This window comes from Fonsecaea multimorphosa (genome assembly GCF_000836435.1).
Source record: "Fonsecaea multimorphosa CBS 102226 unplaced genomic scaffold supercont1.3, whole genome shotgun sequence".
Lineage (NCBI taxonomy): Eukaryota > Fungi > Ascomycota > Eurotiomycetes > Chaetothyriales > Herpotrichiellaceae > Fonsecaea > Fonsecaea multimorphosa.
Window position 1 is genome coordinate 1955780 of NW_015971637.1, and position 24386 is coordinate 1980165.

General features: G+C 52.2%; 12 protein-coding genes across 12 annotated transcripts; 6 read left to right on the forward strand and 6 right to left on the reverse strand.

Annotated features, from left to right (window-relative positions):
* Window positions 1-51: 51 nt before the first annotated feature.
* Window positions 52-495, reverse strand: Z520_02518 (uncharacterized protein; the record flags this gene model as incomplete). Its single annotated transcript, XM_016773032.1, has 1 exon — window positions 52-495. One exon carries the CDS (start codon window positions 493-495, stop codon window positions 52-54), a length of 444 nt encoding a protein of 147 aa, XP_016636502.1.
* A 1374-nt stretch (window positions 496-1869) lies between these two features.
* Window positions 1870-3276, forward strand: Z520_02519 (uncharacterized protein; the record flags this gene model as incomplete). Its single annotated transcript, XM_016773033.1, has 1 exon — window positions 1870-3276. One exon carries the CDS (start codon window positions 1870-1872, stop codon window positions 3274-3276), a length of 1407 nt encoding a protein of 468 aa, XP_016636503.1.
* A 1334-nt stretch (window positions 3277-4610) lies between these two features.
* On the forward strand, window positions 4611-5120 carry Z520_02520 (uncharacterized protein; the record flags this gene model as incomplete). The annotated part of the gene is made up of 1 exon (XM_016773034.1): window positions 4611-5120. The coding sequence occupies one exon, from the start codon at window positions 4611-4613 to the stop codon at window positions 5118-5120; it is 510 nt and encodes a 169-aa protein (XP_016636504.1).
* Window positions 5121-7266: 2146 nt separating this feature from the next.
* Z520_02521 (uncharacterized protein) lies at window positions 7267-8395 on the reverse strand (the record flags this gene model as incomplete). The annotated part of the gene is made up of 2 exons (XM_016773035.1): window positions 7267-7657; window positions 7722-8395. The coding sequence occupies 2 exons, from the start codon at window positions 8393-8395 to the stop codon at window positions 7267-7269; spliced, it is 1065 nt and encodes a 354-aa protein (XP_016636505.1).
* A 961-nt stretch (window positions 8396-9356) lies between these two features.
* Z520_02522 (uncharacterized protein) lies at window positions 9357-10315 on the reverse strand (the record flags this gene model as incomplete). The annotated part of the gene is made up of 3 exons (XM_016773036.1): window positions 9357-9617; window positions 9686-9936; window positions 10018-10315. 3 exons carry the CDS (start codon window positions 10313-10315, stop codon window positions 9357-9359), a joined length of 810 nt encoding a protein of 269 aa, XP_016636506.1.
* Window positions 10316-10895: 580 nt separating this feature from the next.
* Window positions 10896-11720, forward strand: Z520_02523 (uncharacterized protein; the record flags this gene model as incomplete). The annotated part of the gene is made up of 3 exons (XM_016773037.1): window positions 10896-11139; window positions 11200-11482; window positions 11540-11720. The coding sequence occupies 3 exons, from the start codon at window positions 10896-10898 to the stop codon at window positions 11718-11720; spliced, it is 708 nt and encodes a 235-aa protein (XP_016636507.1).
* A 4314-nt stretch (window positions 11721-16034) lies between these two features.
* On the forward strand, window positions 16035-16907 carry Z520_02524 (uncharacterized protein; the record flags this gene model as incomplete). Its single annotated transcript, XM_016773038.1, has 1 exon — window positions 16035-16907. The coding sequence occupies one exon, from the start codon at window positions 16035-16037 to the stop codon at window positions 16905-16907; it is 873 nt and encodes a 290-aa protein (XP_016636508.1).
* Window positions 16908-17404: 497 nt separating this feature from the next.
* Z520_02525 (uncharacterized protein) lies at window positions 17405-18220 on the reverse strand (the record flags this gene model as incomplete). The annotated part of the gene is made up of 2 exons (XM_016773039.1): window positions 17405-18157; window positions 18215-18220. The coding sequence occupies 2 exons, from the start codon at window positions 18218-18220 to the stop codon at window positions 17405-17407; spliced, it is 759 nt and encodes a 252-aa protein (XP_016636509.1).
* A 601-nt stretch (window positions 18221-18821) lies between these two features.
* On the forward strand, window positions 18822-19818 carry Z520_02526 (uncharacterized protein; the record flags this gene model as incomplete). The annotated part of the gene is made up of 6 exons (XM_016773040.1): window positions 18822-18831; window positions 18944-19111; window positions 19173-19296; window positions 19359-19389; window positions 19443-19515; window positions 19580-19818. 6 exons carry the CDS (start codon window positions 18822-18824, stop codon window positions 19816-19818), a joined length of 645 nt encoding a protein of 214 aa, XP_016636510.1.
* A 534-nt stretch (window positions 19819-20352) lies between these two features.
* On the reverse strand, window positions 20353-21256 carry Z520_02527 (uncharacterized protein; the record flags this gene model as incomplete). The annotated part of the gene is made up of 2 exons (XM_016773041.1): window positions 20353-20909; window positions 20992-21256. The coding sequence occupies 2 exons, from the start codon at window positions 21254-21256 to the stop codon at window positions 20353-20355; spliced, it is 822 nt and encodes a 273-aa protein (XP_016636511.1).
* Window positions 21257-22053: 797 nt separating this feature from the next.
* Z520_02528 (uncharacterized protein) lies at window positions 22054-22824 on the reverse strand (the record flags this gene model as incomplete). The annotated part of the gene is made up of 2 exons (XM_016773042.1): window positions 22054-22747; window positions 22802-22824. The coding sequence occupies 2 exons, from the start codon at window positions 22822-22824 to the stop codon at window positions 22054-22056; spliced, it is 717 nt and encodes a 238-aa protein (XP_016636512.1).
* A 378-nt stretch (window positions 22825-23202) lies between these two features.
* Window positions 23203-24336, forward strand: Z520_02529 (uncharacterized protein; the record flags this gene model as incomplete). The annotated part of the gene is made up of 1 exon (XM_016773043.1): window positions 23203-24336. One exon carries the CDS (start codon window positions 23203-23205, stop codon window positions 24334-24336), a length of 1134 nt encoding a protein of 377 aa, XP_016636513.1.
* Between the last annotated feature and the right edge of the window lie 50 nt (window positions 24337-24386).

Consider the following 24386-nt stretch of genomic DNA (forward strand, 5'->3'; position numbering starts at 1 on the left):
CACTCACCCACTCAATCACTCACCTACCTACCTACTCAATCGTCCCCCCATTCACTCCTCTTGAAAACTCCCTCCAGGCGGCTCCTCCTCGTACTGCACAGCTTCCGGCGGGACATCCACGACGGCGGACCTCGTCCAAATATGCACGGCATCCCTCATCATCTCCTTGGTCAGCCCGTCCAAACACCCGGCCTTGACGCTCAACATGGGCGCAGTCTTGCCCTCGCGCGACACATGCACGTGGACGAGCCGGCTGCCGCACCCGGTGCAGAAATACCCTTCCGTGGAGCCCTGCGAGTTGGGGCGCGCGTACACGGCGATGGCGCCCGGATGGGGCGCGAACTGCCGAATGTCGAAATAGGGGAAGATGGCCGTCATGCCGTATGTCGACGACGACTGGTGCCGGCACTCCGTGCAGTGGCAGATGTACAGCTCCAAGGGTCGAGGGAGCGGTGTCGTGAAACGGATCTGGCCGCATTGGCAGCGTCCTTCCATTTTTGCTTCCCCCAATAAATTGGCCGGCTGGCGGGTGTGTGTCCCTAGGCGCACTTCAGATTCAACAAGGAAAAAGCCTGGCAAAACTTGTTGTCCTAGCAGCGAGCGGGCTTGAATGATATGCTGAAGAATCTCTCTAGCTTTTGTTTCTTGGGGTTTGAACCTGTTGAGGGGAAGTAAAAGCATTGGCTTTGCGCGCCCTTTGACCCCTCACGTGAAACTCGTATACCTAGGTACCTACCAGGTGTTTACGTACCTAGGCACTCGACACCTTCGGCGAGCTTAAGCATCCAGCACTGTACCATCCTAAGAGCGCCCGAGTTTCCCTACAGGCATGCCTACCGAGGGCACTGGTGCCATACGCACATACACATAAATAAATACGTCTCTGCCCGCTTTTTCTTTGCATATCGTCAATCCTGTGGATCAACGTTTCAATCAAGGCATTGCAAGCCTCATCTGCTTTCTTGCACTCCAGGTATTGTTTTCGGCGTGAATCCATCGTTGTCAAGGTGGAGAGTAGCCCTTACAGCTTGGTTTTGATCCGACTGTCATGAGAACCCCACTTCGGTAGAGCGGGGTTGCAGGAGTTCTGACGCCTGACTCCAGAAGGACGGTTAAGAGCCTCTCAGGCGCTTTGGCGTTGGCGGCCTTGGCCTGGCTATCAAGTCAAAAGCGCTGTGCGATTGCTGAGGCCCTCACCTCAGCTCAAGCTTCCTCGATAGTGAAAAGGCTTGCCCCTGGACTTTTGGCTCTTGCGCAATACGGCGCTGCGATGAGACGGGACAAACCGGTAAAAAGGTCGGCTAGAGGGGTTCAAGTCAGCATAGGTACCTAGGTCGCTCGGTAGGTAGGTAGAGGGATGGACCGCCAAGGCCATCAGGGGCGCTTCTCTACCTAAGCGAGGCCCCCGGCTCTTTAGTCAACGATCGTCATGCCTCAATCTCCAGATTGGGGTGACTTCGGGCTTCAAAATGTCGGGATCCTCTCAGTCCGGGCTAGCAACGTGCGCGCATTTGGCCAAGTCCCAGACACGGAACGTTTAGAAAGCCAAACGAGTGGCTGGTATCGCTCGTCGACCGAAACGTCTCGAAGCTACGACAAATCCAAGCGGGGTACCACCGTCAGGCGTCGTGGCCTGACCCAAGTCGGCCGTTTCGTTGGGCCGTTTCGGACACGGGCAAGCGAGCGCCCACCTTGGTTGATTGGGTTCATAGGAAGACGCGCACACCGTTTGTCCTGCCCAACCTCTGAAACATTCTTCGACTCCTTCCCACTTCGTGGTCGCTGCGGTTGTCAATCCCAAAGGGACCTGTATCAAGCCGAAACAGGGCAATGTAAGAGCTCTGAATGAAGTCCGCTTGGCTTGCAGCTATGTCTGAATCGAGCTTGTATGGTACGGACACCCCGCGAACGGATTCCGAGACAGATGACTTCGATACCTCCGAAGATGAACTGGCCTATGCTGCCGTAGATACCAAGGCGCAAAAGGCTCGAAATACGACCTCGCCCAGGACCAGCACTACCAGATCTCGGCAGCTCATCAATAGCCCGAAACCGCCCGTACCTAAAGCCATATCAGCATGCCTCGTCGACCCTTTTGAAACGCTGCCTATTGCGGTCGATGGAGTCACAAACCAGCTACTTCATTTCTACGGCCAGGACAGCTACTGGCAAACTGCCTATGCTCTGTCTCCCAAGATCAAACCATCCATCAAGGGATCATGGGAGTATCAGGCGGGCGCATGCCTGACTCATTTCCACATATTGATGGCTCGTTCAGCGCTGCATCAGCTACGCATGAATCCCAAACACATCACGCCGGCCACAAAAAAAGCCTTGGAATATGCGGCATTGCAGCATCAGACTAAAGCGATCAGTATTCTTCGGGAGAATGTGGAACGTGGCTCCAGCGCTGATCTCAAGCTGATATTGACTTCCATCATCAGCCTTGCAACATTTGAGCAACGGTACGGGGAACGCGAGAAAGCGGTGCTGCATTTTAGAACCGGTAGGGATATCATCCGCCAAATTGGCCTGCAGGACGGTCTGCATGATCGTCTGAGAGAGGAACAGGCTCTGTGGTTCGAGGGAATCTATCGAGACGCCGAAGCGAGCTGGATGTGGGGCCAGGAGGATGCTAATATGCGACTTGGATGGCTCAAGTCTCTCCTGAGGGATGTCGATCGGATGTGGAGAGATGTGCAGTTGTTGCACTTGAAGGACAAAGGGCCGTATGTTGGCGACGACCTGAGGCTGCGTGAGTTCCTGTTCCGCGAGACAACAGGTAGGAATGTGAGTGTGTACAGCGACATTGATGAATTTGTCGCGCAGCAGCGTTGCGTCTTAATTCTTGTATCGATCATGTGTGGAGTGCACGGAGTCTTGGAAGCGCAGGGTCACCTAAAAGTGGTGTCCAAGATGATGGCACTGAAAGTCGCAATACAAGCATATATCGGTATGATCGAGGATTTGTTGGTTGAGCATGATCTGGGCGAACAACAAGCAGAGGCCGACTTGCTTTGGATGATGTGCCAGAACTATCGCGATGCAAAGCCGCGCCTGGTGAACGCCGGCACGATGATGGTGCGAGATGCCCTGCAAAAACTGGACCTGCGGGACTGTCATTGGCGTGCCAGCGGGATTGCCAATGTGGTCAAATATCTTCCTCAAAGCCGGCAGCTGACATTGAGGAACATGCTTCTCGACTTCATCAGCGGTAAACCTTATTCAGGAAAGGTCAAGGTTAACGAGTTCGAGTTCAGTTATGCCGGCGTGTGACTATCGACAACCTCTGAAAGAGCCGAGGGGAGGAAGGCAGCTCTTTTGGCAACCCTTCTCACACTTCCATGCGCAGCTTGCGTCCAATGGGGTCTCAAAATAAGGCAGAGACAGCCCTGGCCAAGGAGCAGTCTGCAAGCCCGGACTGGTTCCAAATTTGGCCGTTTGTACAGGAAGGGGAGAGGGTGTGAGAAAATCATCATGTGCTGTGGCGTCTGGGATCTGGCTAAATGCCCAAAGCCAGGATAATTACGGGCATCAGCGGAAATGGCCCGGAAGTCACGAGCAATGGGCTGGAGCAGAAAGCTCAGCGCATGCGTTCTAGCAGTCAGACCACAACGGGGATGAGGCCTTCCAGGTTTTCCTATGATCAATCCGGCATCGCTCATGACCAGGCTGAAAAGCCGTGCATGGATTCCATTAGCGTATATCGCGGATGTTGATCAGCAGCCGGAGAATCGACGTGACGCTGAAAATGATGGTAAGCGTAGGGAGGAGCAAGTGCTGCTGTCCAGCTGCTGGACCCTTGTTCCTCTGTGAAGATGTACCGGTTCCCCTCTCCAGGTCTAGGGACGGGGCGAGGTGGGAGACCCTCGATGCGAGGCATGGGACCTGAGCAAACGGCACCGCCTCCAATGGGCAATGTTCCGGGGAATTGTCCTTAGGTAAATTGGGCTGCAGTGGCTGACCGCGGATGCAAAGTCAAGGTTCCGAAGTGCCCACCCCCACGAGCTAATCGGCGTCGCCTATCGGATTCGTCTTCACATCCAGAAGAAATGTCCAGAAGCATTAATCTTTGGCGCAGGGGAGCTCTCCCCATGAAGAAGGATTCACATCACACTGTCGTAACACCGTGGCAGACAGCCCCTCAAAGAATGGTGTCCGGAATTGTGATCATCCTGGGTAGTTCCTGGGAAGTGGCCTGCATGGAGTACTTAAAGGCCGGCAGTGCAAGTTGTATCGACAGAGTGAACCTGTTTTTCGGTATGCCCTTGTGACGAGGGACGACGAGAGAGGATCTTGCTTCAACATCTGTTTGACAGCTCCACAGTCTTCTTCTGGGCCTTCTTAACTATTCGGAAATGGATCGACTGCCTGATTGGATGACTCCTCTGCACAATCCACCTTCTCTTCCTGCGCAACCCCTTTGTGCAACTTGGCTTCCGCAGTTCGGGGCACAATTTGACAACCATTTTGTGCATCCTATTAAATGCTCGCTCCGTCACCACACAGCCGTGGCTCAAAACTTTGAATACACTCATCGTGGAAGGGATGGACGAGAAACAAACTCTCCCTCGAGGGTTTGGTCAGATGGCTCTGAGCCGGCTTCTCTGATGACGCCAGGAAGCACGTTCTTGGGCTTGTTGGGGCGTCGAAGCGACCTTGAAGACTTGCAGCAGGATAGTGTTCTTGGGCAATTGGCAGAAGCAAAGGCGTCCCTCGTCCAAGATGTCGCACGCATCCTGCGAAGCTTTATGGGCTTGGAGCCCTCGTCGTACCCCCTGGTTGATATTGCCGGGTATGACGTGCATGAACAGGCACCTGAGCGCCAGCCATGTCATACTCAGACCCTATTGACGCCGTCCCTCCTTTCAGGCTTTCTGTCCAATCAGGTTCCGGATCATTTAGAACGCTGGTTCGCACAGTCCGATTCGGCATATCTATTCACCCTCGATGATGATAGAACCTTGTGGAGATGGAAAGAGAAGTCGGAGTCAATGTTTCCACTTGATGGGAAGGAGGATACAGGCTCGTTGGATACGTCGGGCGTGGAGAAGGAAGTTTGGAGTGACGACAATAGATCGCAGCAGACAGGCATCACTTCCGCCGTTTCCGCCATATGAGTGTGAGTACGGGGAGCGCAGCTGCTTCGAGAGGTATTTGTGCCAGTTAGTATGGAACTGGTAACATGATGCGAACCATAGTCCATCGGGTTGGTGTTGAGGTGGTTTTGCGACGATTTTTTGGGTGACATATCATGCTTTACCCTTTGTTGGTGCGCCTTTTGAATGGTGCAAAGGCGAGGGAGCACCCTAAGCCCCTGGCCAGTTGGAGATGATAGCATGCCCTGCCAGTGCTGGATCTTTGTAAGTAGGGAATGGTGACATTATGACAGAAGATGGTAATTGAAGAGCGAAGCTGAACGTGATGCAAATTGGAGACGGCTTTGCAGCCCGGCGTGCGGATTTACTTTCCTGCGAGATCATGCCAACCCGGAATGGGGGCCCTCAGCCTTGGCCTGCAAAACCTCGAGTTCAACACCCAAATGGCATCAACAAACTACTGTTCTTTGTTCATTGGAATATCATATTCCTGTGTATACTCGTACTTATCTCATGCCTCAATGCCCCCGCGCCGTCGCTTGTTCAACTGTGAGAGCCAGTGCGCCATTGCCTTCGAGTCCCCGCAAGACGGAACAGAAACGGTTCACCTGCGAGTTCTAACTTTGACAGAATCAGGGTGTGAATACCAATGGTACATAGTAAGGTGCCAGTGACGATTCCGAAAGCGCTCAATACCCACAAAACATGGACGCTAGGGACAACAATCTCGAGAGGGGGCTCGAAATGAAGCAGCCACCTTAGTTGACCGACATTTTCCAGCATATGCATGCCGATTCCCGCGAACTGCGGTGAGTGGGAAGTTGTCGCTCCTTTTGCGCGAACCATGCGAACCACGCCCCCTGTCAGCCACCAGGCAACAAGAAAGGCTTCACTCCAACAGCCTGTCTAGGTATATCCTCTGGGAATCTCTTGCAGCTCTAGCATAGCCCTCAGCCTGATTGGAGGAGAAGGACTGGACCGTGGTGGAGACGATCCCTGAAGGCAACAACGGGCCGATGCGAAAGGCAACCAGCGGCTCTTTGTGTGAGGACTTTTGGCCTCCCGCTTTCAACGACCAAACAATTGTGGATCGGGCACCCCCACGCATTATTCCTTGCCGTTCTCCCTTTTGCCCTGGACATGGAAGGTTCGGCAGTTCCTGCTGGTATATTCTGGCTGCCACAAAGACGGAAGGGGTTCATTATCGGCCTGATCTTACTAGTGCCATGTCGGCTTCATGTGCCAAAGCGAGGATGCTCTCGATTCCGTCGCAGATGCCGGACTTGCCACGGGAGCAACATGATGGCCTGAGGCTAGAGACTTGCCTGCGTAAGGCAGGGCCATTTACTCAGACGAGTTGTCAGTCGCCGATCGTACTAAAATCTCGACCGGCAGTACTGCACCTTAGCAGGCAAAGTACACTTGAAGCAAAGGAAGGTAATGCTAACGTCGAAGTGTCAAATCACCGTACATAGAAGCTACGTGTTACAACTTACCTGTGAGGTGCGCCCCAGCCTGGTCATAATGAAAATCGCCTATCGACTTCCAATCCGTCTAAGTTCGCTTCCATGATTGAATACACCGTCGTCCTTCCAGCTCTGGAAGCTCCTGGTTCAGGAAGACACTGTTACGAGCGTCACATCTTCATGCTCCTCTGGCTAGTTCATTTCTTCTAGGGCAGTATGTAGACTATTGTGTGCATATTGAGTCAAATTTTCGTAACGACTCTGTCTCTCTTTAATCACTATCATCGCCTGCTATCGAGGGATACCCAGAAATTGCTAATCATTGTATACCAGCCGCACAGATGGTCCGCATTTCATCACATAGTTCTCCACACTGCTCACGTGTGACCACCGTCTGAAGCCTTCTGAAAAGTATTTGAGTATTGGCACCGTCCTTCAGTGTCAATAACCACTCCCCAGCCGCGAAGGATCTGCGCTACTCTCTCGTGACAGCTCGAGATGCCACTATGTTCGCTAGCAGTGGAAACAAAAAGAGACTTGAGGTCTCAGCCTTGGCAGGCTGAAATTGCGCCTGTGGATGAGGTCACACGAAGTATGAGAAGTCTGAGCATGACCCCTTGGAGGCTACTCGTGCCGAAGAGGATGGCTGTCCTCAAGTTCTTTCGCTGTGAGAGAGGGGAGAAATATCAGTGCTCGGACTCTCAAAACAAGGAGGTGAACCACGTACTTGTCAAGATTCCACGAGTCTTGACGGCCATCTTGACGGTCGGATCCTGGAATACCACGAGCGGCTCCATAGCAACTCGAAGATCGGTCTGGTCTTTGCCCAAAGGAGCGTCGTAGTCGACGGAGAAGACGGAGAGAGAAGCGTAGCAGCCTTGGTCGACGACGTTGGTCTCGCCAGGCAGGGCGCAGTTGCCGTTGATACAGCGATTCACACCGGAGCCAAGGTAGTTACCGTAATGGAATGTGCCCGTCGTGGCGTTGTACAGAGCCGAATCAGTGAAGCCGCCTCCGGAGAAGCGAGTCTGGATGAATGGTGGGGCGACGCACGAGGCGTTGGTAAAAGAGGTGATGAACGGGGTGTTGACACTTTTTGTTTGAGGTTGCAAATTAGTTGTTGCTCTCTCTTTCAACTCACTCACATAAAACCTACTTCAACCCATAGCCAACGGGCATTAGCCTCTTGCCCGACTTCGTCCCATTCACCAGCTGTCTGACAACATCGGCAGCCAGGCGGCCCTGGATGGTCGCTGGGTCAGGGTGACCGGAGGCTGTCGTGGCATTGATCCAGGTATATGACCGCTGCTCGCTGTTGGCTCCGGAGAAGGCGATACCAGGGATACCTCGCCCAACGGCGGCGTATGTGCCGCCCATTGTGCCACTCAGAGTGTACAGAAAACTTCCCACGTTGGTCCCGTAGTTGGGCCCGCCCACATACAGGTCGATCGTCTTGTTGTCGTAGTACAGTGGGAGCACATAATCCAAGGCCACAAAGGTGCATGCGGCGGGTGTGCCGTTATAGTACCAAATGTTCGGATCTAATGGGTCGCGGCCCAGCGCTGGAGCTCCCGCAGGAATCAGGTCGAACTCAGAAGCGGTTGTCAGGTTCGCAGAGGAGGAGTACACGGCTCGACCACCTTGACCACTCTCGTTATCGACCGGGGCGACGATCACGACATCGTGTCCGTCGGCCTTGAGGAAGCGGTAGAACTCACGAAGCTGTGCGCTTCCGAACCCGTCGTCGTTGCCCATGAGGATCGAAATGGCCGCAGAACCGCCGGACAGGGCGGACACCACTGCCAAGGAAGAGAGGAGTGGGAGCTTCATCTTGACAAGAATTCGTTCCACGGATCTGATAACCGCGGTTGGCTAGAACTTGCAAATCTTGACTCTTGAAGCTCCAAGCTTTGAGGGAAGCTTGAGAGGAAGAAGTAGAGCTCCCCTGGCCTGCACGGATCGCTCAAATGCCATTTTAAATGAACCAGACTCTCTCATTCAAGGCCGCCATTAAGCTTTACAACAGGTTGATCAGTTCGGCACAAACGGTAGAACGGTTGATTGTAACGTCCCATCGAGCACACGACCACATTCCTTGACTGGGATAGTGTGAAGGCACCAGGAACCTGGAAGGATGAGGGTTCGCCGAGTTGATTGGCTGACGATAAGGCTTCGGCGAGCTCCATGGGATCGCATCAAGCATTACGTAGGTCGATCAATACTTTCTTTCATCCGGAACCTCACTAGCCTGCAGAGATCATCTTTGAGAGTTGCGCCAAACGTGAGCCTTTGTCTGGTGTTGATAGGAAGCGAGCTCGGAGATCTTTTGTGCTGATTGAGACCTGCGTTCCTCCGTTGTCCGTGGGTGAATCTGCTCTTCGTTCTCATCCATCACAACACGCTCATAATTAAGGTTTCGCCAGCCGCTCTCGTAAGTTTCAAGCGCTAGATTCTCTAGACCTCACCGGCGATTAAAGTAACTGGTGATAGCAGTTTGTTGACTTTGGCAGTTAGCTAGCCAGGGCTAGTCGAATACGATAATAATCCAAATTGACTATTTAACCGTGTTCACCAGCGGCGAGCTTTCGGGCAGCATTCAAGAAATCTATAAAGAACTTGGACAGGTGTAAGGACATGTGTCAGCCATCGTTTATTTTCTGGTGGTTGTTCTCAGAGTTATAAGTCGAAGCATGAAAGACATTTGGGTTTCTTTGCGACACCAGAGGAGGGCACGCGAAAACATTTGGCCACATCGATTTGGTGAAGGAGTCGCGTCTATTTAAACCCCAGATTACATCGCCCCTGTAATTCCGCCGCTTACTGAGATAAATTGTGCAGTGATCCACCGGCTCTTCTCTGACACCAGCAGTAGCGTAGCATCAGCCAGGTCCTCCACCGAGCCAAGGCGATCCGCAGCTCGCGTCTGCGCATACATAGCTTGCTGAAGCGCGGTGGGAGACCCATCAGGGTTCACCAGATACTCTTTGGACATGTCTGTTGGAACTGGACCCGGGGCGAGTGTATTGACGGTGATTCCGTGGCTCTTGCCAAGCTGTCGAGACGTTTCATTAGATGGTTGTTGAGCGGTAGAGAGTGGAAGAACCCCAAAGGAAAGCTTACCTCGCCAGCCCATAGCGTTGTCAGGGCATCCATTGCAGCTTTTGTCGTACTATAGACAGCGGGCGGGACCAAAACCTTGGAGGCGATGGACCCGATGTTGATGATGCGGCCTCCTTGCGGCATTCGACCCACGCCAACAACAGCCTGTGTCATATAGATCATGCCAAAGACGTTGACGGCGAACTCATGTTCGAGCTGGTCTTGTTTCACATCCATGAGAGGTGTGTTGCGTGCAATTGCTGCATTGTTGACTGAAAACAGAATGAATTCAATCAGCTTTTGTCCCAACGAGTCCGGAAAGAAAGCATCACGCCAGCCAGCCATTGACATACCGAGAATATCGATGTGATCGACAGCAAATGCTTTCAGGATCTGCTCAACAATGTTCTTCGCAGTGTCGTAGCTTTCCACCCCTCCGTGTACGACGGTGGTTTTGGTGCCAAACTCTTTGCTGATGTCGCTCGCTACCTTCTCAGCTCGCGCCTTGGAGTCCTCCGACACGTAATGAATCGCTACCGACGCGCCGTTCCTGGCCAAGGCTCTGGCAATAGCGGCACCGATGCCAGTCTCTCTGCCAGACCCTGTCACCAAAGCAGTCTTCCCTGCAAGCGAGAGTGTGTCGGCCGACATATCCAGTAAATTAGCAGTAGGCTGTTGAAGTAAAGGGTCACACAGGACGTCGAATTCAGATTGACAAGAACCTACGTCTTATATATATCAGAGAGTTGACTATACGGAATTGCTACTAAGAATTTTGTCTATGTTGATGTCGTAGCTGGTGCCATAGCTGGTGCGGTTTTGTGCGGTTGGTGCTCGGCTTATGCTGATGCGATGGCTGGTGCGATCTCGTGCGATTGGTGTCATTCGGTGCTCAGCTGGTCCTTGCAGTCTGATGCTGCTTTGTGTTTTGGCTTATACTGAAAACCGGTGCGGTTTCGTGCGACTTGGTGCGACTTGTTGCTCGACCTATACTGATGCGATGGCCGGTGCGATTTCGTGCGATTTCGTGCGGTTCGCCGTTCTGCCCCCGCGTAAATTCAATCTAGATTACAAATGCTGCCGGAGCTATTGTCACCCTCTCGAATCTTACTTAAATAACTCTCAGAGGCCTGGATAGCCGTAATAAACATCTTTGTCGATCTATATACTACCGGACGAAAGGCTTGGCGCTTGAACCCGAATACTCTAATTTCTCCCTCCACTCGGCACCATGCCCGGCACATCCCCAGTCATCCTGATCCTGGGAGCAGGACCAAATATCGGCCAGGCAGTGGCTCGGACCTTTGCATCAAGGGGCTACAAGGTTGCGCTCGCTGCGCGATCACTGGACGAGGCAGCTAGCACGGACAATCAGTTGAACATCACGAGTGACTTCGCCAACTCCGACGATGTGGTCAAGGCATTCAAAAGGGTCCATACAGTGTTTGGGATCCCAAGTGTTGTCGTTTATAATGGTAAACCCTGAAGCCCCTGAGAAATGCTTTTGAAATTCCTGCTGAAAATCAAACCCGCAGTCTCCGCCTCCACGCTCACACCACCTCAGGACGCATTCGCACTTCCGCTAGCCGCTTTCAATCGAGATTTGGCAATCAATGTCACGAGCGCCTTTGTCGCCGCGCAACAAGCTGCTCTGGGCTTTGCACAACTCCCTGATTCTACTTCAAAGACGTTCATCTACACTGGAAACATCCTGAATGTTGCCATCATCCCGTCATTTCTCGACCAAGGCGTCGGAAAGTCCGCCGGCGCCCATATGATGTGGGCTGCTTCAGCTGCGTACAAAGACCGTGGATTCAAGTAAGCCTTCTATGCTCCTACGATGACTCGCTTGTGGAGGGAAATTAAGAATTGTAGGTTTTATTATTGCGACGAACGCAAAGCGGACGGGACGGCCAAATATAAGGTTGATGGTGAGGCGCATGCACAACTCTACTGGAAGCTCACGGAGGACAAGACACAGGGGCCATGGATGCAGACATTCGTCAAGGGCGTTGGATATACCAAGTTTGAGAACCAATATGGGTCTTCCAGCTAAGACTTGCTTGAGTGTCTAGGGTCTTGCGCCTAGTATGCGGATTCAACCAGGGCAGCTTGATAAGTGAGGCAGCTTTGCCTAGCTACAAGAGTACGAGCGACCCATTGAGAGTGCCATGTGACCGTGTCAAAGCTCAAGTCACCGATACGATTTGTAACATATTCCCTTCAACGCGTCGTATTTAACAAAGACAACCCGTTAGCACTGTCGGCAAGCTGGTAGGAGCGCAGTCCAGCAAATGGTAAAAGTACAAATATTAAAGGTTCATAAATAATATTTGGGTGGTCGCATTAAGACTTCCTGTTATTGGTGATTTATATAGACCTATTCGAACCTAGGCCACACCAACTGGTCCCATAGTGAGCACCCACAAATTTGATGAGGACATTTCATATGTGGAAAAAGGACAGAGAACAACCGAAAGGAGATGTCGAGCTAATTGAAAGCGAGGACTGCGAGGACTGCGAAGACTGCGAGAGCGGTGAAGATAGTTCTGAATGTGACTGCAGTTCGAGAGCAGCATTGATGTGGGCAAGCTATTGTTGACTTGCGTATACCCTTGGTTGTATCCCAATACCCACCTCTTCAGAAGCAGCGCCGACAAGGCCCACATATCTCGTAGACGCTTGTGCTTGACGACACAATCCGACCGGTTGGAGGACAATCCGTCTGATCGCCGCACCACGGGCACTTTGTCTTTTGCTGTCCGCTTTCTTCCACTGGGGCGCACCAGAATCCCCTATGACTGAGAAGTGTTTTTGGGACTACTGGACAACGGCTGGCGGGACGACTCTCGTCGTGTTTCTCATTTGGTTGTCCTTGCTTCAGCAAGAATGTTGGTCCTCGGCGAAAAAGGACCAAGGAGCGCAGATCTCGGCAACTGCGCTGAACACTGTCAACTTTCAAAAATAGTCATCCTTCCGACTAATTATGGAGTCTGTTATGAGCTGCTGATCGCTATGGACTGCAACTCGCTGCACTTACCACGAGTAGTCTAGTCGGAGCAAGTTGAGCCGCCTGGAACCGGCAGCCAATGTTCGGAATCATCCAGCTTTGTTACCTTCAAAAGTCCTCCTGCAGCGACGTAAAAAGCTGTATCAGCTACGTACTCGTCCAAAAGTATGGGGCAATAACACAGCTGGTTGACGTGCGTCATCTCGCAGTCTTCTTCGGACGGTGGGCGGGGCCTTTCGCGTTCGATTACCGGGTCTTGACACGAGTTCCTGGTATTACGCAATCCTCGCTCCTAACCAAATCTTGTTGAGCAGATCTCATGCTTCATGTGGCAATGAGAACAAGAAGAAGCAGCTTACAGAAGCTCTCAGCTCGGGGGCCTTGCTTCAACAATTGACAGGTAGGTGCGAGGGTATGTCGATCATCCGCAGCTAAGGCGACGTGGCACTCTGGGTCCTAACAGAAGCAAATACAGCACTAGCAAAACGGCTTATCATCTGCTCGCTGGAGATGTTTCTGCCAACAGGGCTTGAAGCCGCTTGCGCATGCTGCTGGGCTTTGGCCCAGAAGAAAAGAATGATAGAAGAGACGATACACCGCATGGGAAAGATCTTGCACTACGTGTCCTCGGGTACCTTTTGTTTTCTCCAATGTCACAGCCCTCGTCCTGTGTCAGAAGCACCGCAACCAGAGCATCGCTCCGCGATCAGCATGACGTTGCCGCGATCACGGTGCCATGATGCTAATGGGTCCACATCAGACTCGACGACGATGGCGCCTTGTAATCGAGGACGAACATGGAGAGCGAGTTGATACCGGAAGTCTTCAAAAGGACGGATACTGGCCAAGAGGAGGGTCGGACAAAGCAGGAATCCGGGTCCTTATTAACGGTGAAGCCGATAAGTAAGCTGGCATTACCGCTACCTCGGAGTGGTGGTGTGGGTCTTTAGCCAAACACAATTTACTGTGCTGTGCTACAGCTTGCGTGGTCGTGGGATCAGTCTGCGGCTCCGAGATAAGCAGACCAAAAGAGTAGAGTGTCATACGAGCAGTGGTGAATACCAAGTTTGCCACGAACTTAGTTATTCCTGCGAGATGTTCCTCGTAGTCTCGACTGCACGACCTAGGGCACCAATAGGCGGGATACTTTCTTTTGGGAGGATGTCTATACTTGCCAGAACGGGCTAGATCACCTACCTAATCGTAACAAGCTTACGAGGTACCTCTTACCGGTACACGTCTCGGCAGATGAAGGATCCCTCGCCGAGGCACATCTGGAAACGAGTCTTACGCAGTAATTATATAAGCGAATCAGGAATTCAACCTGGCAATGCTGGGTTGATCTTGGGGGCCATTTGTTTCGTTTCCCATTTCTTACCGCTATCGCTCCCAGGGGCGAGATGATTGTGTGGACAAAGCTTAGGTTCTACTTTAATTGGACTACTCGTACTCGGTATACACAGTAATGTCTGAGCCGTCGGCTCCGTGGCACACGCCTGGTGGGTACCTGTCACTGAACGGCTCTTGTCCGTGCGGCATGAGTCGCAGCACGATCCAGCCCACATCGAGGATGTAACCGTCTCGTACGGGACGGACCCCTTTTCCACCATGACGGCCGCAAAAGCCGCTTGGCCCCCACGAGTATAGTTCGCACCACCTGCCTTCCTGGTCTTCGACAATTAGTTGTACCACGATCCATTTGGAGGGCTCGAGGGGTTGTGGATAATGCGTCGTGGTTTGTCACCAGTTCCGGCTAGAACTCGGGGAATTGGGGGAAAACAAAACACCAAAAAAGGCCCCAGGAGCCGATTCTCCACGTTACTTCGGCCTAAGCCTTATCGGAGGGCGGCCCGTCTCGTACCTGTACGAGTTACTCTCTATTCCAATGCATCGTGTGGGACAAAAGCCAATGCCAAACAAGCATGAACTTAGCTTAACTGTCCAATGTCGTGCGAAGATGCCCGTTACCAATGTCTTCCTACTAGTAGCTAACGATCGAATACGGACGTAAGAGATACACGGCATAAACGTCAGCTTACTTCGAGCCAAGGCTACAAGTTTTGTCCTCCACCTGGGATACACCTATAGTACATGATTGGCCCCGAGATGTCAATCTCAAGCAGGAGCACTCGTCACAACTGACTTGCAACAGTCGCCCTGGGGCTGGAACCAGAGACTTGAGGCGCTGATCGAGGACTTAGGAATCCGTTTTCTGGCCCCTTCGAAAGACGATCTCGCTTGGCAGAAGGCTCAGATGCACCCGAATCCCACCACTCTGCCTGAAACCGCCCACTGGGCCTTACCTAGCCCGTCTGGGTAAACCATACACTCGTTTAAGAGTATGGTCCCCTGATCTGCTTGTCAGGGTCTGACTAAGGATCTGGACATGGTGAAAGCTAGCCCTTTCTGCCTTACCGCTTGTTGATCATATGCCCACCACTCAGATTTTAGAAACTAATATGGCTCTGTAGTGGTACCTGGCCAGGTATTAATACATCACGCGACTAGCTGCACCAGCTCCGGAGTAGGAGTCAAGCCAATAATACACTATATATCTGCGGGAAGGCAGTGTTGCAGCAGTGTAACAGAACACGGCATTCTTCCTTCTTGCATACTCCACATCAGTAATATTCGTAGGATTAACTTGTAAAAGTTATATCAGTTCCCACCACCGGACTGCACAGCCATTCACAGGTGTTTGACACGTCGCACAGCCGCAGATGCGATCCTTGCTGAAGGCGCGCTGCTTACCGCAATTAGGGGATTTCCATGCTGTTGTTTACCACGGCAAGAGGGGTTTGTCCAGGCTGCTTGCTGATCACAGTAAAAAGGGGGATTGCTGGCCGCGCTGCCCATCACGCCTAAAGGGGATTGGTCGAGCGGCTGCTGGGAAGGATCACGATCCCAAATTTCGCTGTCACAATGTTCGCTCATACTGGCCTAGCTTAGGAGCACCTGTTCATGTATAGAAGCTATTCGAAACGACTTTTCTCCGCGCGAAGGTATCGTTTATTTACTCATCCATAAGCCCTGCCATCTTCAGTACCTCCAGAAGAGAGCCCCCCACTCATCCCCCGTTTTCATTATCAATCCTTCACAGATTTGAATACCTGGCCTGCGGATCATTACTAGGCGATTTGATTGTTGATCATTAATCGCACGCATTCCAGTACAAGCGGTGCAGTAATGGAGAGAGCTCAGTCCAGAGCAAGAGACAATGGTCCCGGGGAAAGGCGAAAGCAGCAGAACAGAATAGCCCAACGAAGGTATCGTGAGTCCAACTGTCCTGACTCTATCTGTTGCCGTTCCGGAATGACTGACCAGCTCGGACCAGGAGACAAGATAGCCAACAGAACAAAAATGCTCGAGACTTTTGCACAACAAGCTCGTCAATTGCTCAGTGATGCGGTGGATCTCGAATTGGGGGAGCCACGATGTCCCGAGTGCAGCCACTGTCGAGGTCTTGAAAACAATCATGATGTCGAAGCATCTCAGGTTGTAGATGCACCCACTCCAACATCTCAGGATTGTCATCAGAACATTGTGATGGACTCCTTGAATTTCTCCGACAGCAGCCACGGTACTTCTCAAGAAAACCCACCCACCATTCCGGCCGGTATCTCAAAGGAAGGGACCCGGAGCCTTCGCCCTTTCGAGCTACGAAACCTGAGAAGCACCAGTCTTCCTTCTCTAAAAGACGACCTGAGTGAAGGGCGTGCGACGACTACAGGAGTGACCACGACGACGCCCAACCAAAACCTTCCCCTCAAACTCAGAGACGACCCTGCCAATTTCAACGCTGTACAAACACCCTTGTCCGACCAGACCTTTGTGGACTACATGGATCTTTCCAGCTTCGAATTCTTGAACAATCACAGTAGTACGGCCACAATGACGCCCTCAGAGGAGTCCGTACCGGTAACGGTACCGTCGCTACCGTGCCAGGATACCGTGCAGGGGAGTGCAGCACTGCACCTGGCGGCAAGAGAAGGCCGAGCGCGAATTCTCTCAATCCTCCTCCGTACTGGCCTGCGCGTCGATTCGCGGGATGAGCGAGGGCGGACGCCGCTGCATCATTGTGCGTCCCACGGCCATTCCGAGGCGGCCGAGGTCCTTCTCGCAGCTGGGGCCAATATCAATGCCGTGGATGTGGACGGAGTCAGCGTCATCATAGCTGCAGTCAAATCAGGAAGCGAGAAAATGGTAGAACTGTTGCTGAATTGCCAGAGATAGCTCTGATAGATGTGGAGAAGAAGACATGAAGGTCACCAGTTTTCGGCGATCATTCAAAGCTAGTCTTTGCACAATATCACCCTGTTGACAAATCTGACATTCATTGTGGTATCTTCACGTTAACTGCACATGCCGTAATCATGGGATAGAAGTAGAATGATGTTCACAATTGTTCTGATCTGAGTGTGTATGCTCGCAAAGCGTAAAGTCACGATGGCCGTTTGTGTAGACACACTTCTGCACGCAGGGCAAGAGGAGGAAGGCGGCCTGACCATCGAAGTGGCAACATTACAGTCCTAGTGTTGTGCGTGCTGGAGCGGGCAACCTCGATGAAACCTTGAATCAGACTCACTGATCTTGTGGAGGGATGTTTTCGAAGGGAGTCTCCCAACGGGAAATTATTATTTCGTATAGAGCCTAATAAACCGCCAACAGCTGGCCCAATATCCCCGTCTTCCTACTAAGAGTTATGGGTTATCGGAGTTAAATGGTTTTGACTACGGGCAATACTGGTCGAACGACACCGTCCCTGCCAACGTGTTCAATTCGTGCCATTCCGGCAACTTCCTCAGCAACCCAGTAAGCATGTTGGCGCAATGCTCGTGGTGCCTGTACTCCACCATCTTATCGTAGTACGGTGTGCCGTCACGAATCACCTGAGACAGACTCAGGAAAAGATATACACAATGTGTCGCATGCTCTCTCAGCTCGGCGAATATTTTTCGATCCCCGTCGAGCACCTCCTCCCACACGTCGTCATCGACCGGCTTTGTCTGGTCGAGGTCTTCCCAATACACCCATTTTTCCGCTTGCACGAATTGGTCGTTGGCGTACATGGGGCAGTTTGGGGGCAGCCAGGCCCATGTCAGTTGGTTGAACCGGCAGCCCAGCGCCCGCGCTTCAGCAGATGAGTTGCCGCAGGGATGCGGGCGGTCGTTGAACTTTGAAACGCCCGTGACATGCGTTTCTGGGGGAGGTAGATCCCATTTCCTTTTGCTAACGATGCCGTTGAAGGGCACGACAGAAGCGAAGACGATGGCTGTGCAAGCGATTAAGGCGAGCATGCCGGCGAATAACAACAGCCTTCGAAAAGCAGGTGAGCTACGTAAGCTGGCCTTTGTGTCCTCTATGTCCTCTATAGAGTCTGATTTCATGAGAGATGTCTGTTCCAGGTCGCTCATCATGTCCTTGTCATCTTCCGGCGGATGCTCTTGAAGGGTGCGATACCCCTGTGAGGGCACGAGGAGTTCCTATGTTCTCAGTCAGTGAAGCCGTCCTCTTCCAAGAGAAAGGTCTGTAACTCTTACACGCATGATGGAGAATGGCAAACTTGCGACCTGGTTGACGGTGGCAGAGAGCTTCACCCCTAAAGCGCTTGACCACGAGGCTGAAGGCGCCGCATCAGGCGTCCCAGTGGAGCCTCACTAGCCCAATGCTCACATCTCCGCACGCTTACAACAACCCCCTGATCTCAGCAGCTGCACTAAGCCTCAAACTGATGAAAAGAGCTTGCTCACATCATCAACAGCAGCACGATATTTCTCCATAGAGCCATGTTGAGCATAGTGTCATCAGCATGTCGATGTCTTGCACACATGCCTGTAACAGACCTCAAACTAAGACCGATCGATGTGCGGTCGCTGGAGATAGTACGTCGTGCGCCGTGATAGCATCAATCTTCCACTGCAGGCTATTCCACAGATCCACGACGAGCATGGAGGATACTTCTGAATCAATCGCGTCGAGAGCAAGCTCTGACACCGTCCGCGACCTCTCAGACGTTGAGGAGCCACTCAAATACACACGCCCAAAGAAACGAAGGTGTGCGCAACTGCAGCAAGCATTTCCTTGGTTACTTTCTGGATTTTTGTTATTCACGTTGGTTTTGCAACACTGGCGCTATCGGGCGAAAACATGCGTCCCAGTAGGTTATTGGGGATCATCGGATCTTGGTCAGTGAAATGTCCCCCAGACTCTGCCAAACTTTTGTGGGGGTTTTTTTGGTTATCAAGTTTACCAACGGAGAGAGAGGTTAGAGATCGCACAACGGGAAGTCCCTGCAAGAACAACACAGGTCAAGTTCTCGGGAGGTTTAAAGTGGGACGAAACAAGCCACCTCATCCGCCAAATCGACCCGACAATCCCAGACTACGGTGGCATTCCCAGTCCTGAAATCGATGCCGCCTGGCAAGCGCTCATTTCTAGTGAGTTGCCCAAAGCTTCGCCAGTTTAGTAATACGAATCAAGTGACTGATGTTGTTCAAGCAACGGATATCTTCTTGACAAGAGAGGAGGTCGACGAAATCATCGGGAATGACGGGGCCTTTGCAGAGGTGCCACCGGATGCTCACCTGTATACTGATCCGTACACGGGGCTTTATCAGGCTGTGTAAGCTTTGTCTCAGGATACATCAGAGCCCATTGCCCAGGAAAGCTGACCTGAATTCGCAGCCCTGCCGTCTTCCATAATCTGCACTGTTTGGTACGTTCTCGCCTGCGGCCCTTGCCAGGTTATTCGTGACTGACCACCAAAAGGACATTATTCGCCGCGGAGTATACATCCAGTACTACCCGGAAGAACTCACACCAAGCTTCAAGCCGCATATCCGTACGGACAGCCGCCTCTCCTCTCCAGGGCCTCAGGCTCAGACAAAGCTGACCATGTATAACAGAACACTGCATCGATTCCATCCGGCAGAGTCTAATGTGCGAGGCCGACATGACGCCCGTCCCAGAAATCCATACCACCCACCGGCCGAATGGAGAACTCGAACCGGTCTTCCAAGTCACGCACACGTGTCGAGATTTCAAGGCCATGCAGAAATGGGCCAAGTCGCGCGATGCCCTGGATGAGGCGCTGTGGAGGGACAATGCCGAGAGGCTGAAGCCCGGTGTGTTTGCGAACCCTTAGTGTACAAAGTAGGTCCTGCAGGCTAAGGCGCTGTGTGTCTGTGTAGCGCCACTATGTAGGAACTTGACTTGTTGGTTTCAATGCATGCGCACAATTGGATTCCCTTAAATTTCAAAGTTGATGTCTCTTACCCTCGAAAAGATGTAGATAAGTGTAGGCGTAGCTGTGGTGTATAGGTGATCACAATATAGGCTCGCCTCAATTTGGAGTAGCTCTGAGTTGGTGGCATCTTCTCTTTTGTACGCATGTGGATGAGCGTTGAATTGTTTGAAACAAAGGGCCTAAGCATGCAGCCAACATTGCAGGCGTTGCAGAACTTTACACGCACGACCCAGCAGCTGTGGTTTAAACTAAGTAGGAAGGATCTAGTAGGAAGGATCTATCTCGAGTTTCTTCATGACTATGTCAAAGAATGAGAGCCATCTGCGGACAAGGTTCCATAACTTCCGTTATCCGCGAGGCAAGTACGGAATAAATGTTAATCTGCATGACTAGCAATATAAATCTAATACGCAACCACTTCCATCTTCCGCACTATTCCTCCAGCGTATTGAGGGCGTCCTGATTTTGCTTCATCGCCCATCGATGAATCGTGTCAAAGCTCCGACAGGTATGCAACTGCTCAAAGTCCGGAACCTCCATACCAGCACCCACCGAGTAGACCAGCGGGATTGGCGTCAGATCTGACGTGCACTGGACCAGCTGCCTGAGGAAGTCGAGACAGTGCTCGACGTGCAGTACGTTATTCCTGCGCTCGTCCACCTTCTCGGGAATGTCGTATAAATACCCGTCGATGGTCTGTCGGAGCTTGTCGACGCAGTGTAGCGAGTGGAACACGTCGGGACCCGCGCGGTACAGGCCGTCGGCGCTGCCCTTGTCGATCCGCACAGAGAACGAGTCCTTTTGATCCTCGGTGAACGCAAGGTATCGTGTGCCGATCAGCTGCTCCCACGCATCGTCCATCTCGGGCGTCGGGGGCCCGACGTACGCTGGACCCGGTCCATTGTCGCGATACATGGTGCCGTTGTCGTAGAACTTAATTCCACCTGTGAATTTCACTTGGGATACTTGGATTGCTGGTCTGGCCAGGACTGGAGGTCGGAAATTGGTCAGTATACCAATCTCTCAAGGCAGATAGAAAGGACCACCAGTTTACTTGGTTGGAATACTTACTCATATCATTATGGTAGCCAGTCTCGAAATTTCCTCGTCCTCCGCGCCGCAGATCTTGAAAAAGAAGCAGGCCCGACAGTCCCGCAAAAATGAATGTGAGAACAATCCACGGTAACTGTGGCCTGTTCCTCCTCCGAGAATCCAGAGGGTTTTGAAAAGGCTCGGTCTTGTCTAGAAGCTTTTCATCCGCTGGCGAGTGATCATCTTGACCGCCAAGTGGGGAGTACTCCTTCCTGTTGGGCCAGAAGAATTTGAAGTCGACCATCATTTCGTCCAAGTCTAAAAAACTTGCTGGAGAATAGGAGGTCAATGTTGGCATGTAGAACTCAGCTTGGTAGGGATAGAGTCGTGTCCAAGACTACGGGAACAAAATGGATCTCTCCTAGATGGCTTCGACGCCAGGCGGTCGAGCTGTAAACCTGGTGTACCATCATAAGCAATGTGTTGCGCAGGACACCGCGAGTGAATGATGAGAATCGTGACGATGGCTTGACTGCTTATGTGAAACAAATATGTGGTGATCTGATGCATTTTGGTGTCGTGAGCCGGAGAGGCTGAGGATCCACATCTTAACAAAGTGGATCACATAATTCTTGGGCCCTGAATACTGCATAGCTGACATCACCAATCAGGGGAGACTGCACTTTAGTCATCATCGTTATTGTCAAGACCTTCGTTATACGAATGCAACATTGCCTGCTGGACGTCTAGGGGCGAGAAGATCAGACTCGATCACTCCAAGGTCTCAGGGCTGGCCGAATGCCCCGCGCCTGCCTCAAGATCATGGGAGGGTGAAGAAACTTACATATCGCTCGCCAAGAAGCAGCGTGCTCGCGCCTTTTCAAGCGCTTTTAGTGATAGTGCTTTTGGTCTTAGTTCAGGAATTCGATTAGACTCCAAGTGATTGAGGTCTAGAGCACAAAAAATGTTCATATATTGACAAAGTGAACGACAGCATACTAGATTCAGGGACAAGGCTGGGCACCAAGAAACTTGCCCCTATGTATATTGACTCAGATAGCTAAAAGAGACCTCTACATATCCAATCATAATCATTCTACCTCATACTTCAAGCACGGTACCAGCCTCAGTCTCGTTTCTAGGGTTGTTGAAGATGGTCATACAATGGTAGATATGGCCGTCGGAGTCGGACCGCGGATCGAAGACCTTGTCCGGCCGCGTCTTGAAGCGATGTTCCTTGAGCCAGGAGTACAGACAGTGCTGGCGATGCCACTCGATACTCATGTGGAACAAGTGGCTGGTGCCGAGGTCGGCGTACATTGAGATGTCGTGGACACTGAGCGGCTTGGTATGCTCCTTGTCTGCCCAGTACAGCCACGTGCCGTTGGGACCGTCGCCCTTGGTTGCAAATTCCGCCGCAAGTTCCTCATCTCGGCATCGCGGTGGAAGCCAGGCGGTGGACAACTCGTCAAAGACGCATCCTTTGGATATGGCTTCTGCCACGCTCTCTCCGCAGTAGCAAGGGTGGTTGGAGTATTCGGCGGCGTGCTTGGGGTTGTCGTATGATGGCACGAATCGTTCGACCCGCATGTTTACGAGTGAGTTGACCGTGTTCATGATTCCGACGAATGCCATGAGTCCGACGAAGAAGCGGAGCATATAGAGGAATAGTTTTATCTGCCATGATCTCTTCTTGCTGAAGGCCGGTCGCACGAATTCATCGAACTCCTTGGACGCACTTGGATTTGAGTCTTGGCCATTGAGTAGTCCAACGGAGGACTCGACATCGAGTGAGCTGTGTCGGATTCGTTAGCTTTTTCCTGCAAGCCTGCTGGGAAGCTCTTCAAACCTTGTGGAATGCTCTCTTTCCATTGCCGCTGGGTCTGAAGGCAAGGCACTATACTGGGTGGTGGGATTTGAGCCTCTGCGGAAAATCCCCAATACCCGAGTTGGAGAGTGTCGAGCAAGGTTCACGACAACACGAAAGCCTGAAGCCATTTGCAATGGGGGTTTGAGTTCTCTCCGTCATGGGTCCAGAGCGCTCGACATGTATACTGCCGTAAGAAAACTGGGGCTTCATTGCTGAGGTGAGCAATGCACGCCAATCAGAATAGACGTCCTCTTCATCAGGACCACATTTCCATCTGAAAATCTGCCGTGCTGTGACTGCACTTTGAGCACCAGTTCTGAGTCTGTAATGAGCCCCCGGGACCAACGCCTCGACACGTGAGCCTTTGAAGCTTCGCAAACATGATTGTGCCCGACTTCTTCACAACGGACCCCGACTGGGCAGCATACGCAGTCAAGCACGGCTTCCCACTTCTCCCAGATAAAGATGTCGACAGACCTTCTCTGCCGCCACTCGATGCACGCTCCTGGGACTTCAAAGCCATCAGAAACGCAAATGCCGCGAGTGAAGCAAGCTGGTCTCGCGACCATCCACTTTCCACCGTCGGGTACGAGACATTTCTGACCGACATCCAAGTCCGCGACGGCAGCCTATGCAGCGTAAAGGTTTCCTGGCCCGCAAAACCACGACTTCACAGGCAATGTGGCAGCGCCACGGCACCGGCCTCGTCATCACCACTACCAGTACTGTTCGTGACGCATGGCGGAGGCTTCGTTCAGGGCACGCACCAGACTGAAGAGGCATGGCTGCTTTGGCCCATTTACGAGAGATTTGATCTCGTCATTGTCAGTGTCGAGTATCGTCTGGCTCCCGAGCACAAATTCCCAACATGGATCGAAGACTCGTGGGACGTGCTGCTACAGCTCTTGCAGGACGCGACACAGTTTCTGCCGGCGAATTGCGCTATTCAAGTCAATCCAAAAACTCTCTACCTGGCGGGTTCTTCATCTGGCGGTGGAATCAGCGCTGTCTTATCACATCTATGCCGCGACCACGGCATTCCCGTCTCCGGTGCCATTCTGAATGTCCCTGTTCTTTGTGACTACCGCGAGATACCCCCTACAACGCCACACACGAAGAAGGGGGAGGCGTCGTACGAGCAGTGTATCGGTACCTTTTCGGATTCTCGCGGGTTGATGGCTGTGTGGGACATGATACGACCTTCACCGGAAGCTCAGCCGGACCCCTTTGCTTCGCCACTCCTGGGCAATCTTTCCAATTTGCCTCCACACATTATATGTGTAGCGGGTCAGGATCCGCTGAGGGATGAGGGTCTGCAGTACGCGAAGAAGTTGCAGCAACAAGACACCCCCGTGCGGTTGCACGTGTACCCGGGAGTGCCGCACAACTTTGCTCAGTTTTGGGAACTGAAAGCTTGTCGACGGTTTTGGGATGACTTACAGAGAGGGATGGAGTGGTTACTGGCGAAAACCGAAGAATGCCAGAAGTTTGAATGTACAATCAATCGAAGATAGCAAAACCTAAGGAATACCAAGGAATATGATATGCCAGAGCCGGTCTCCGC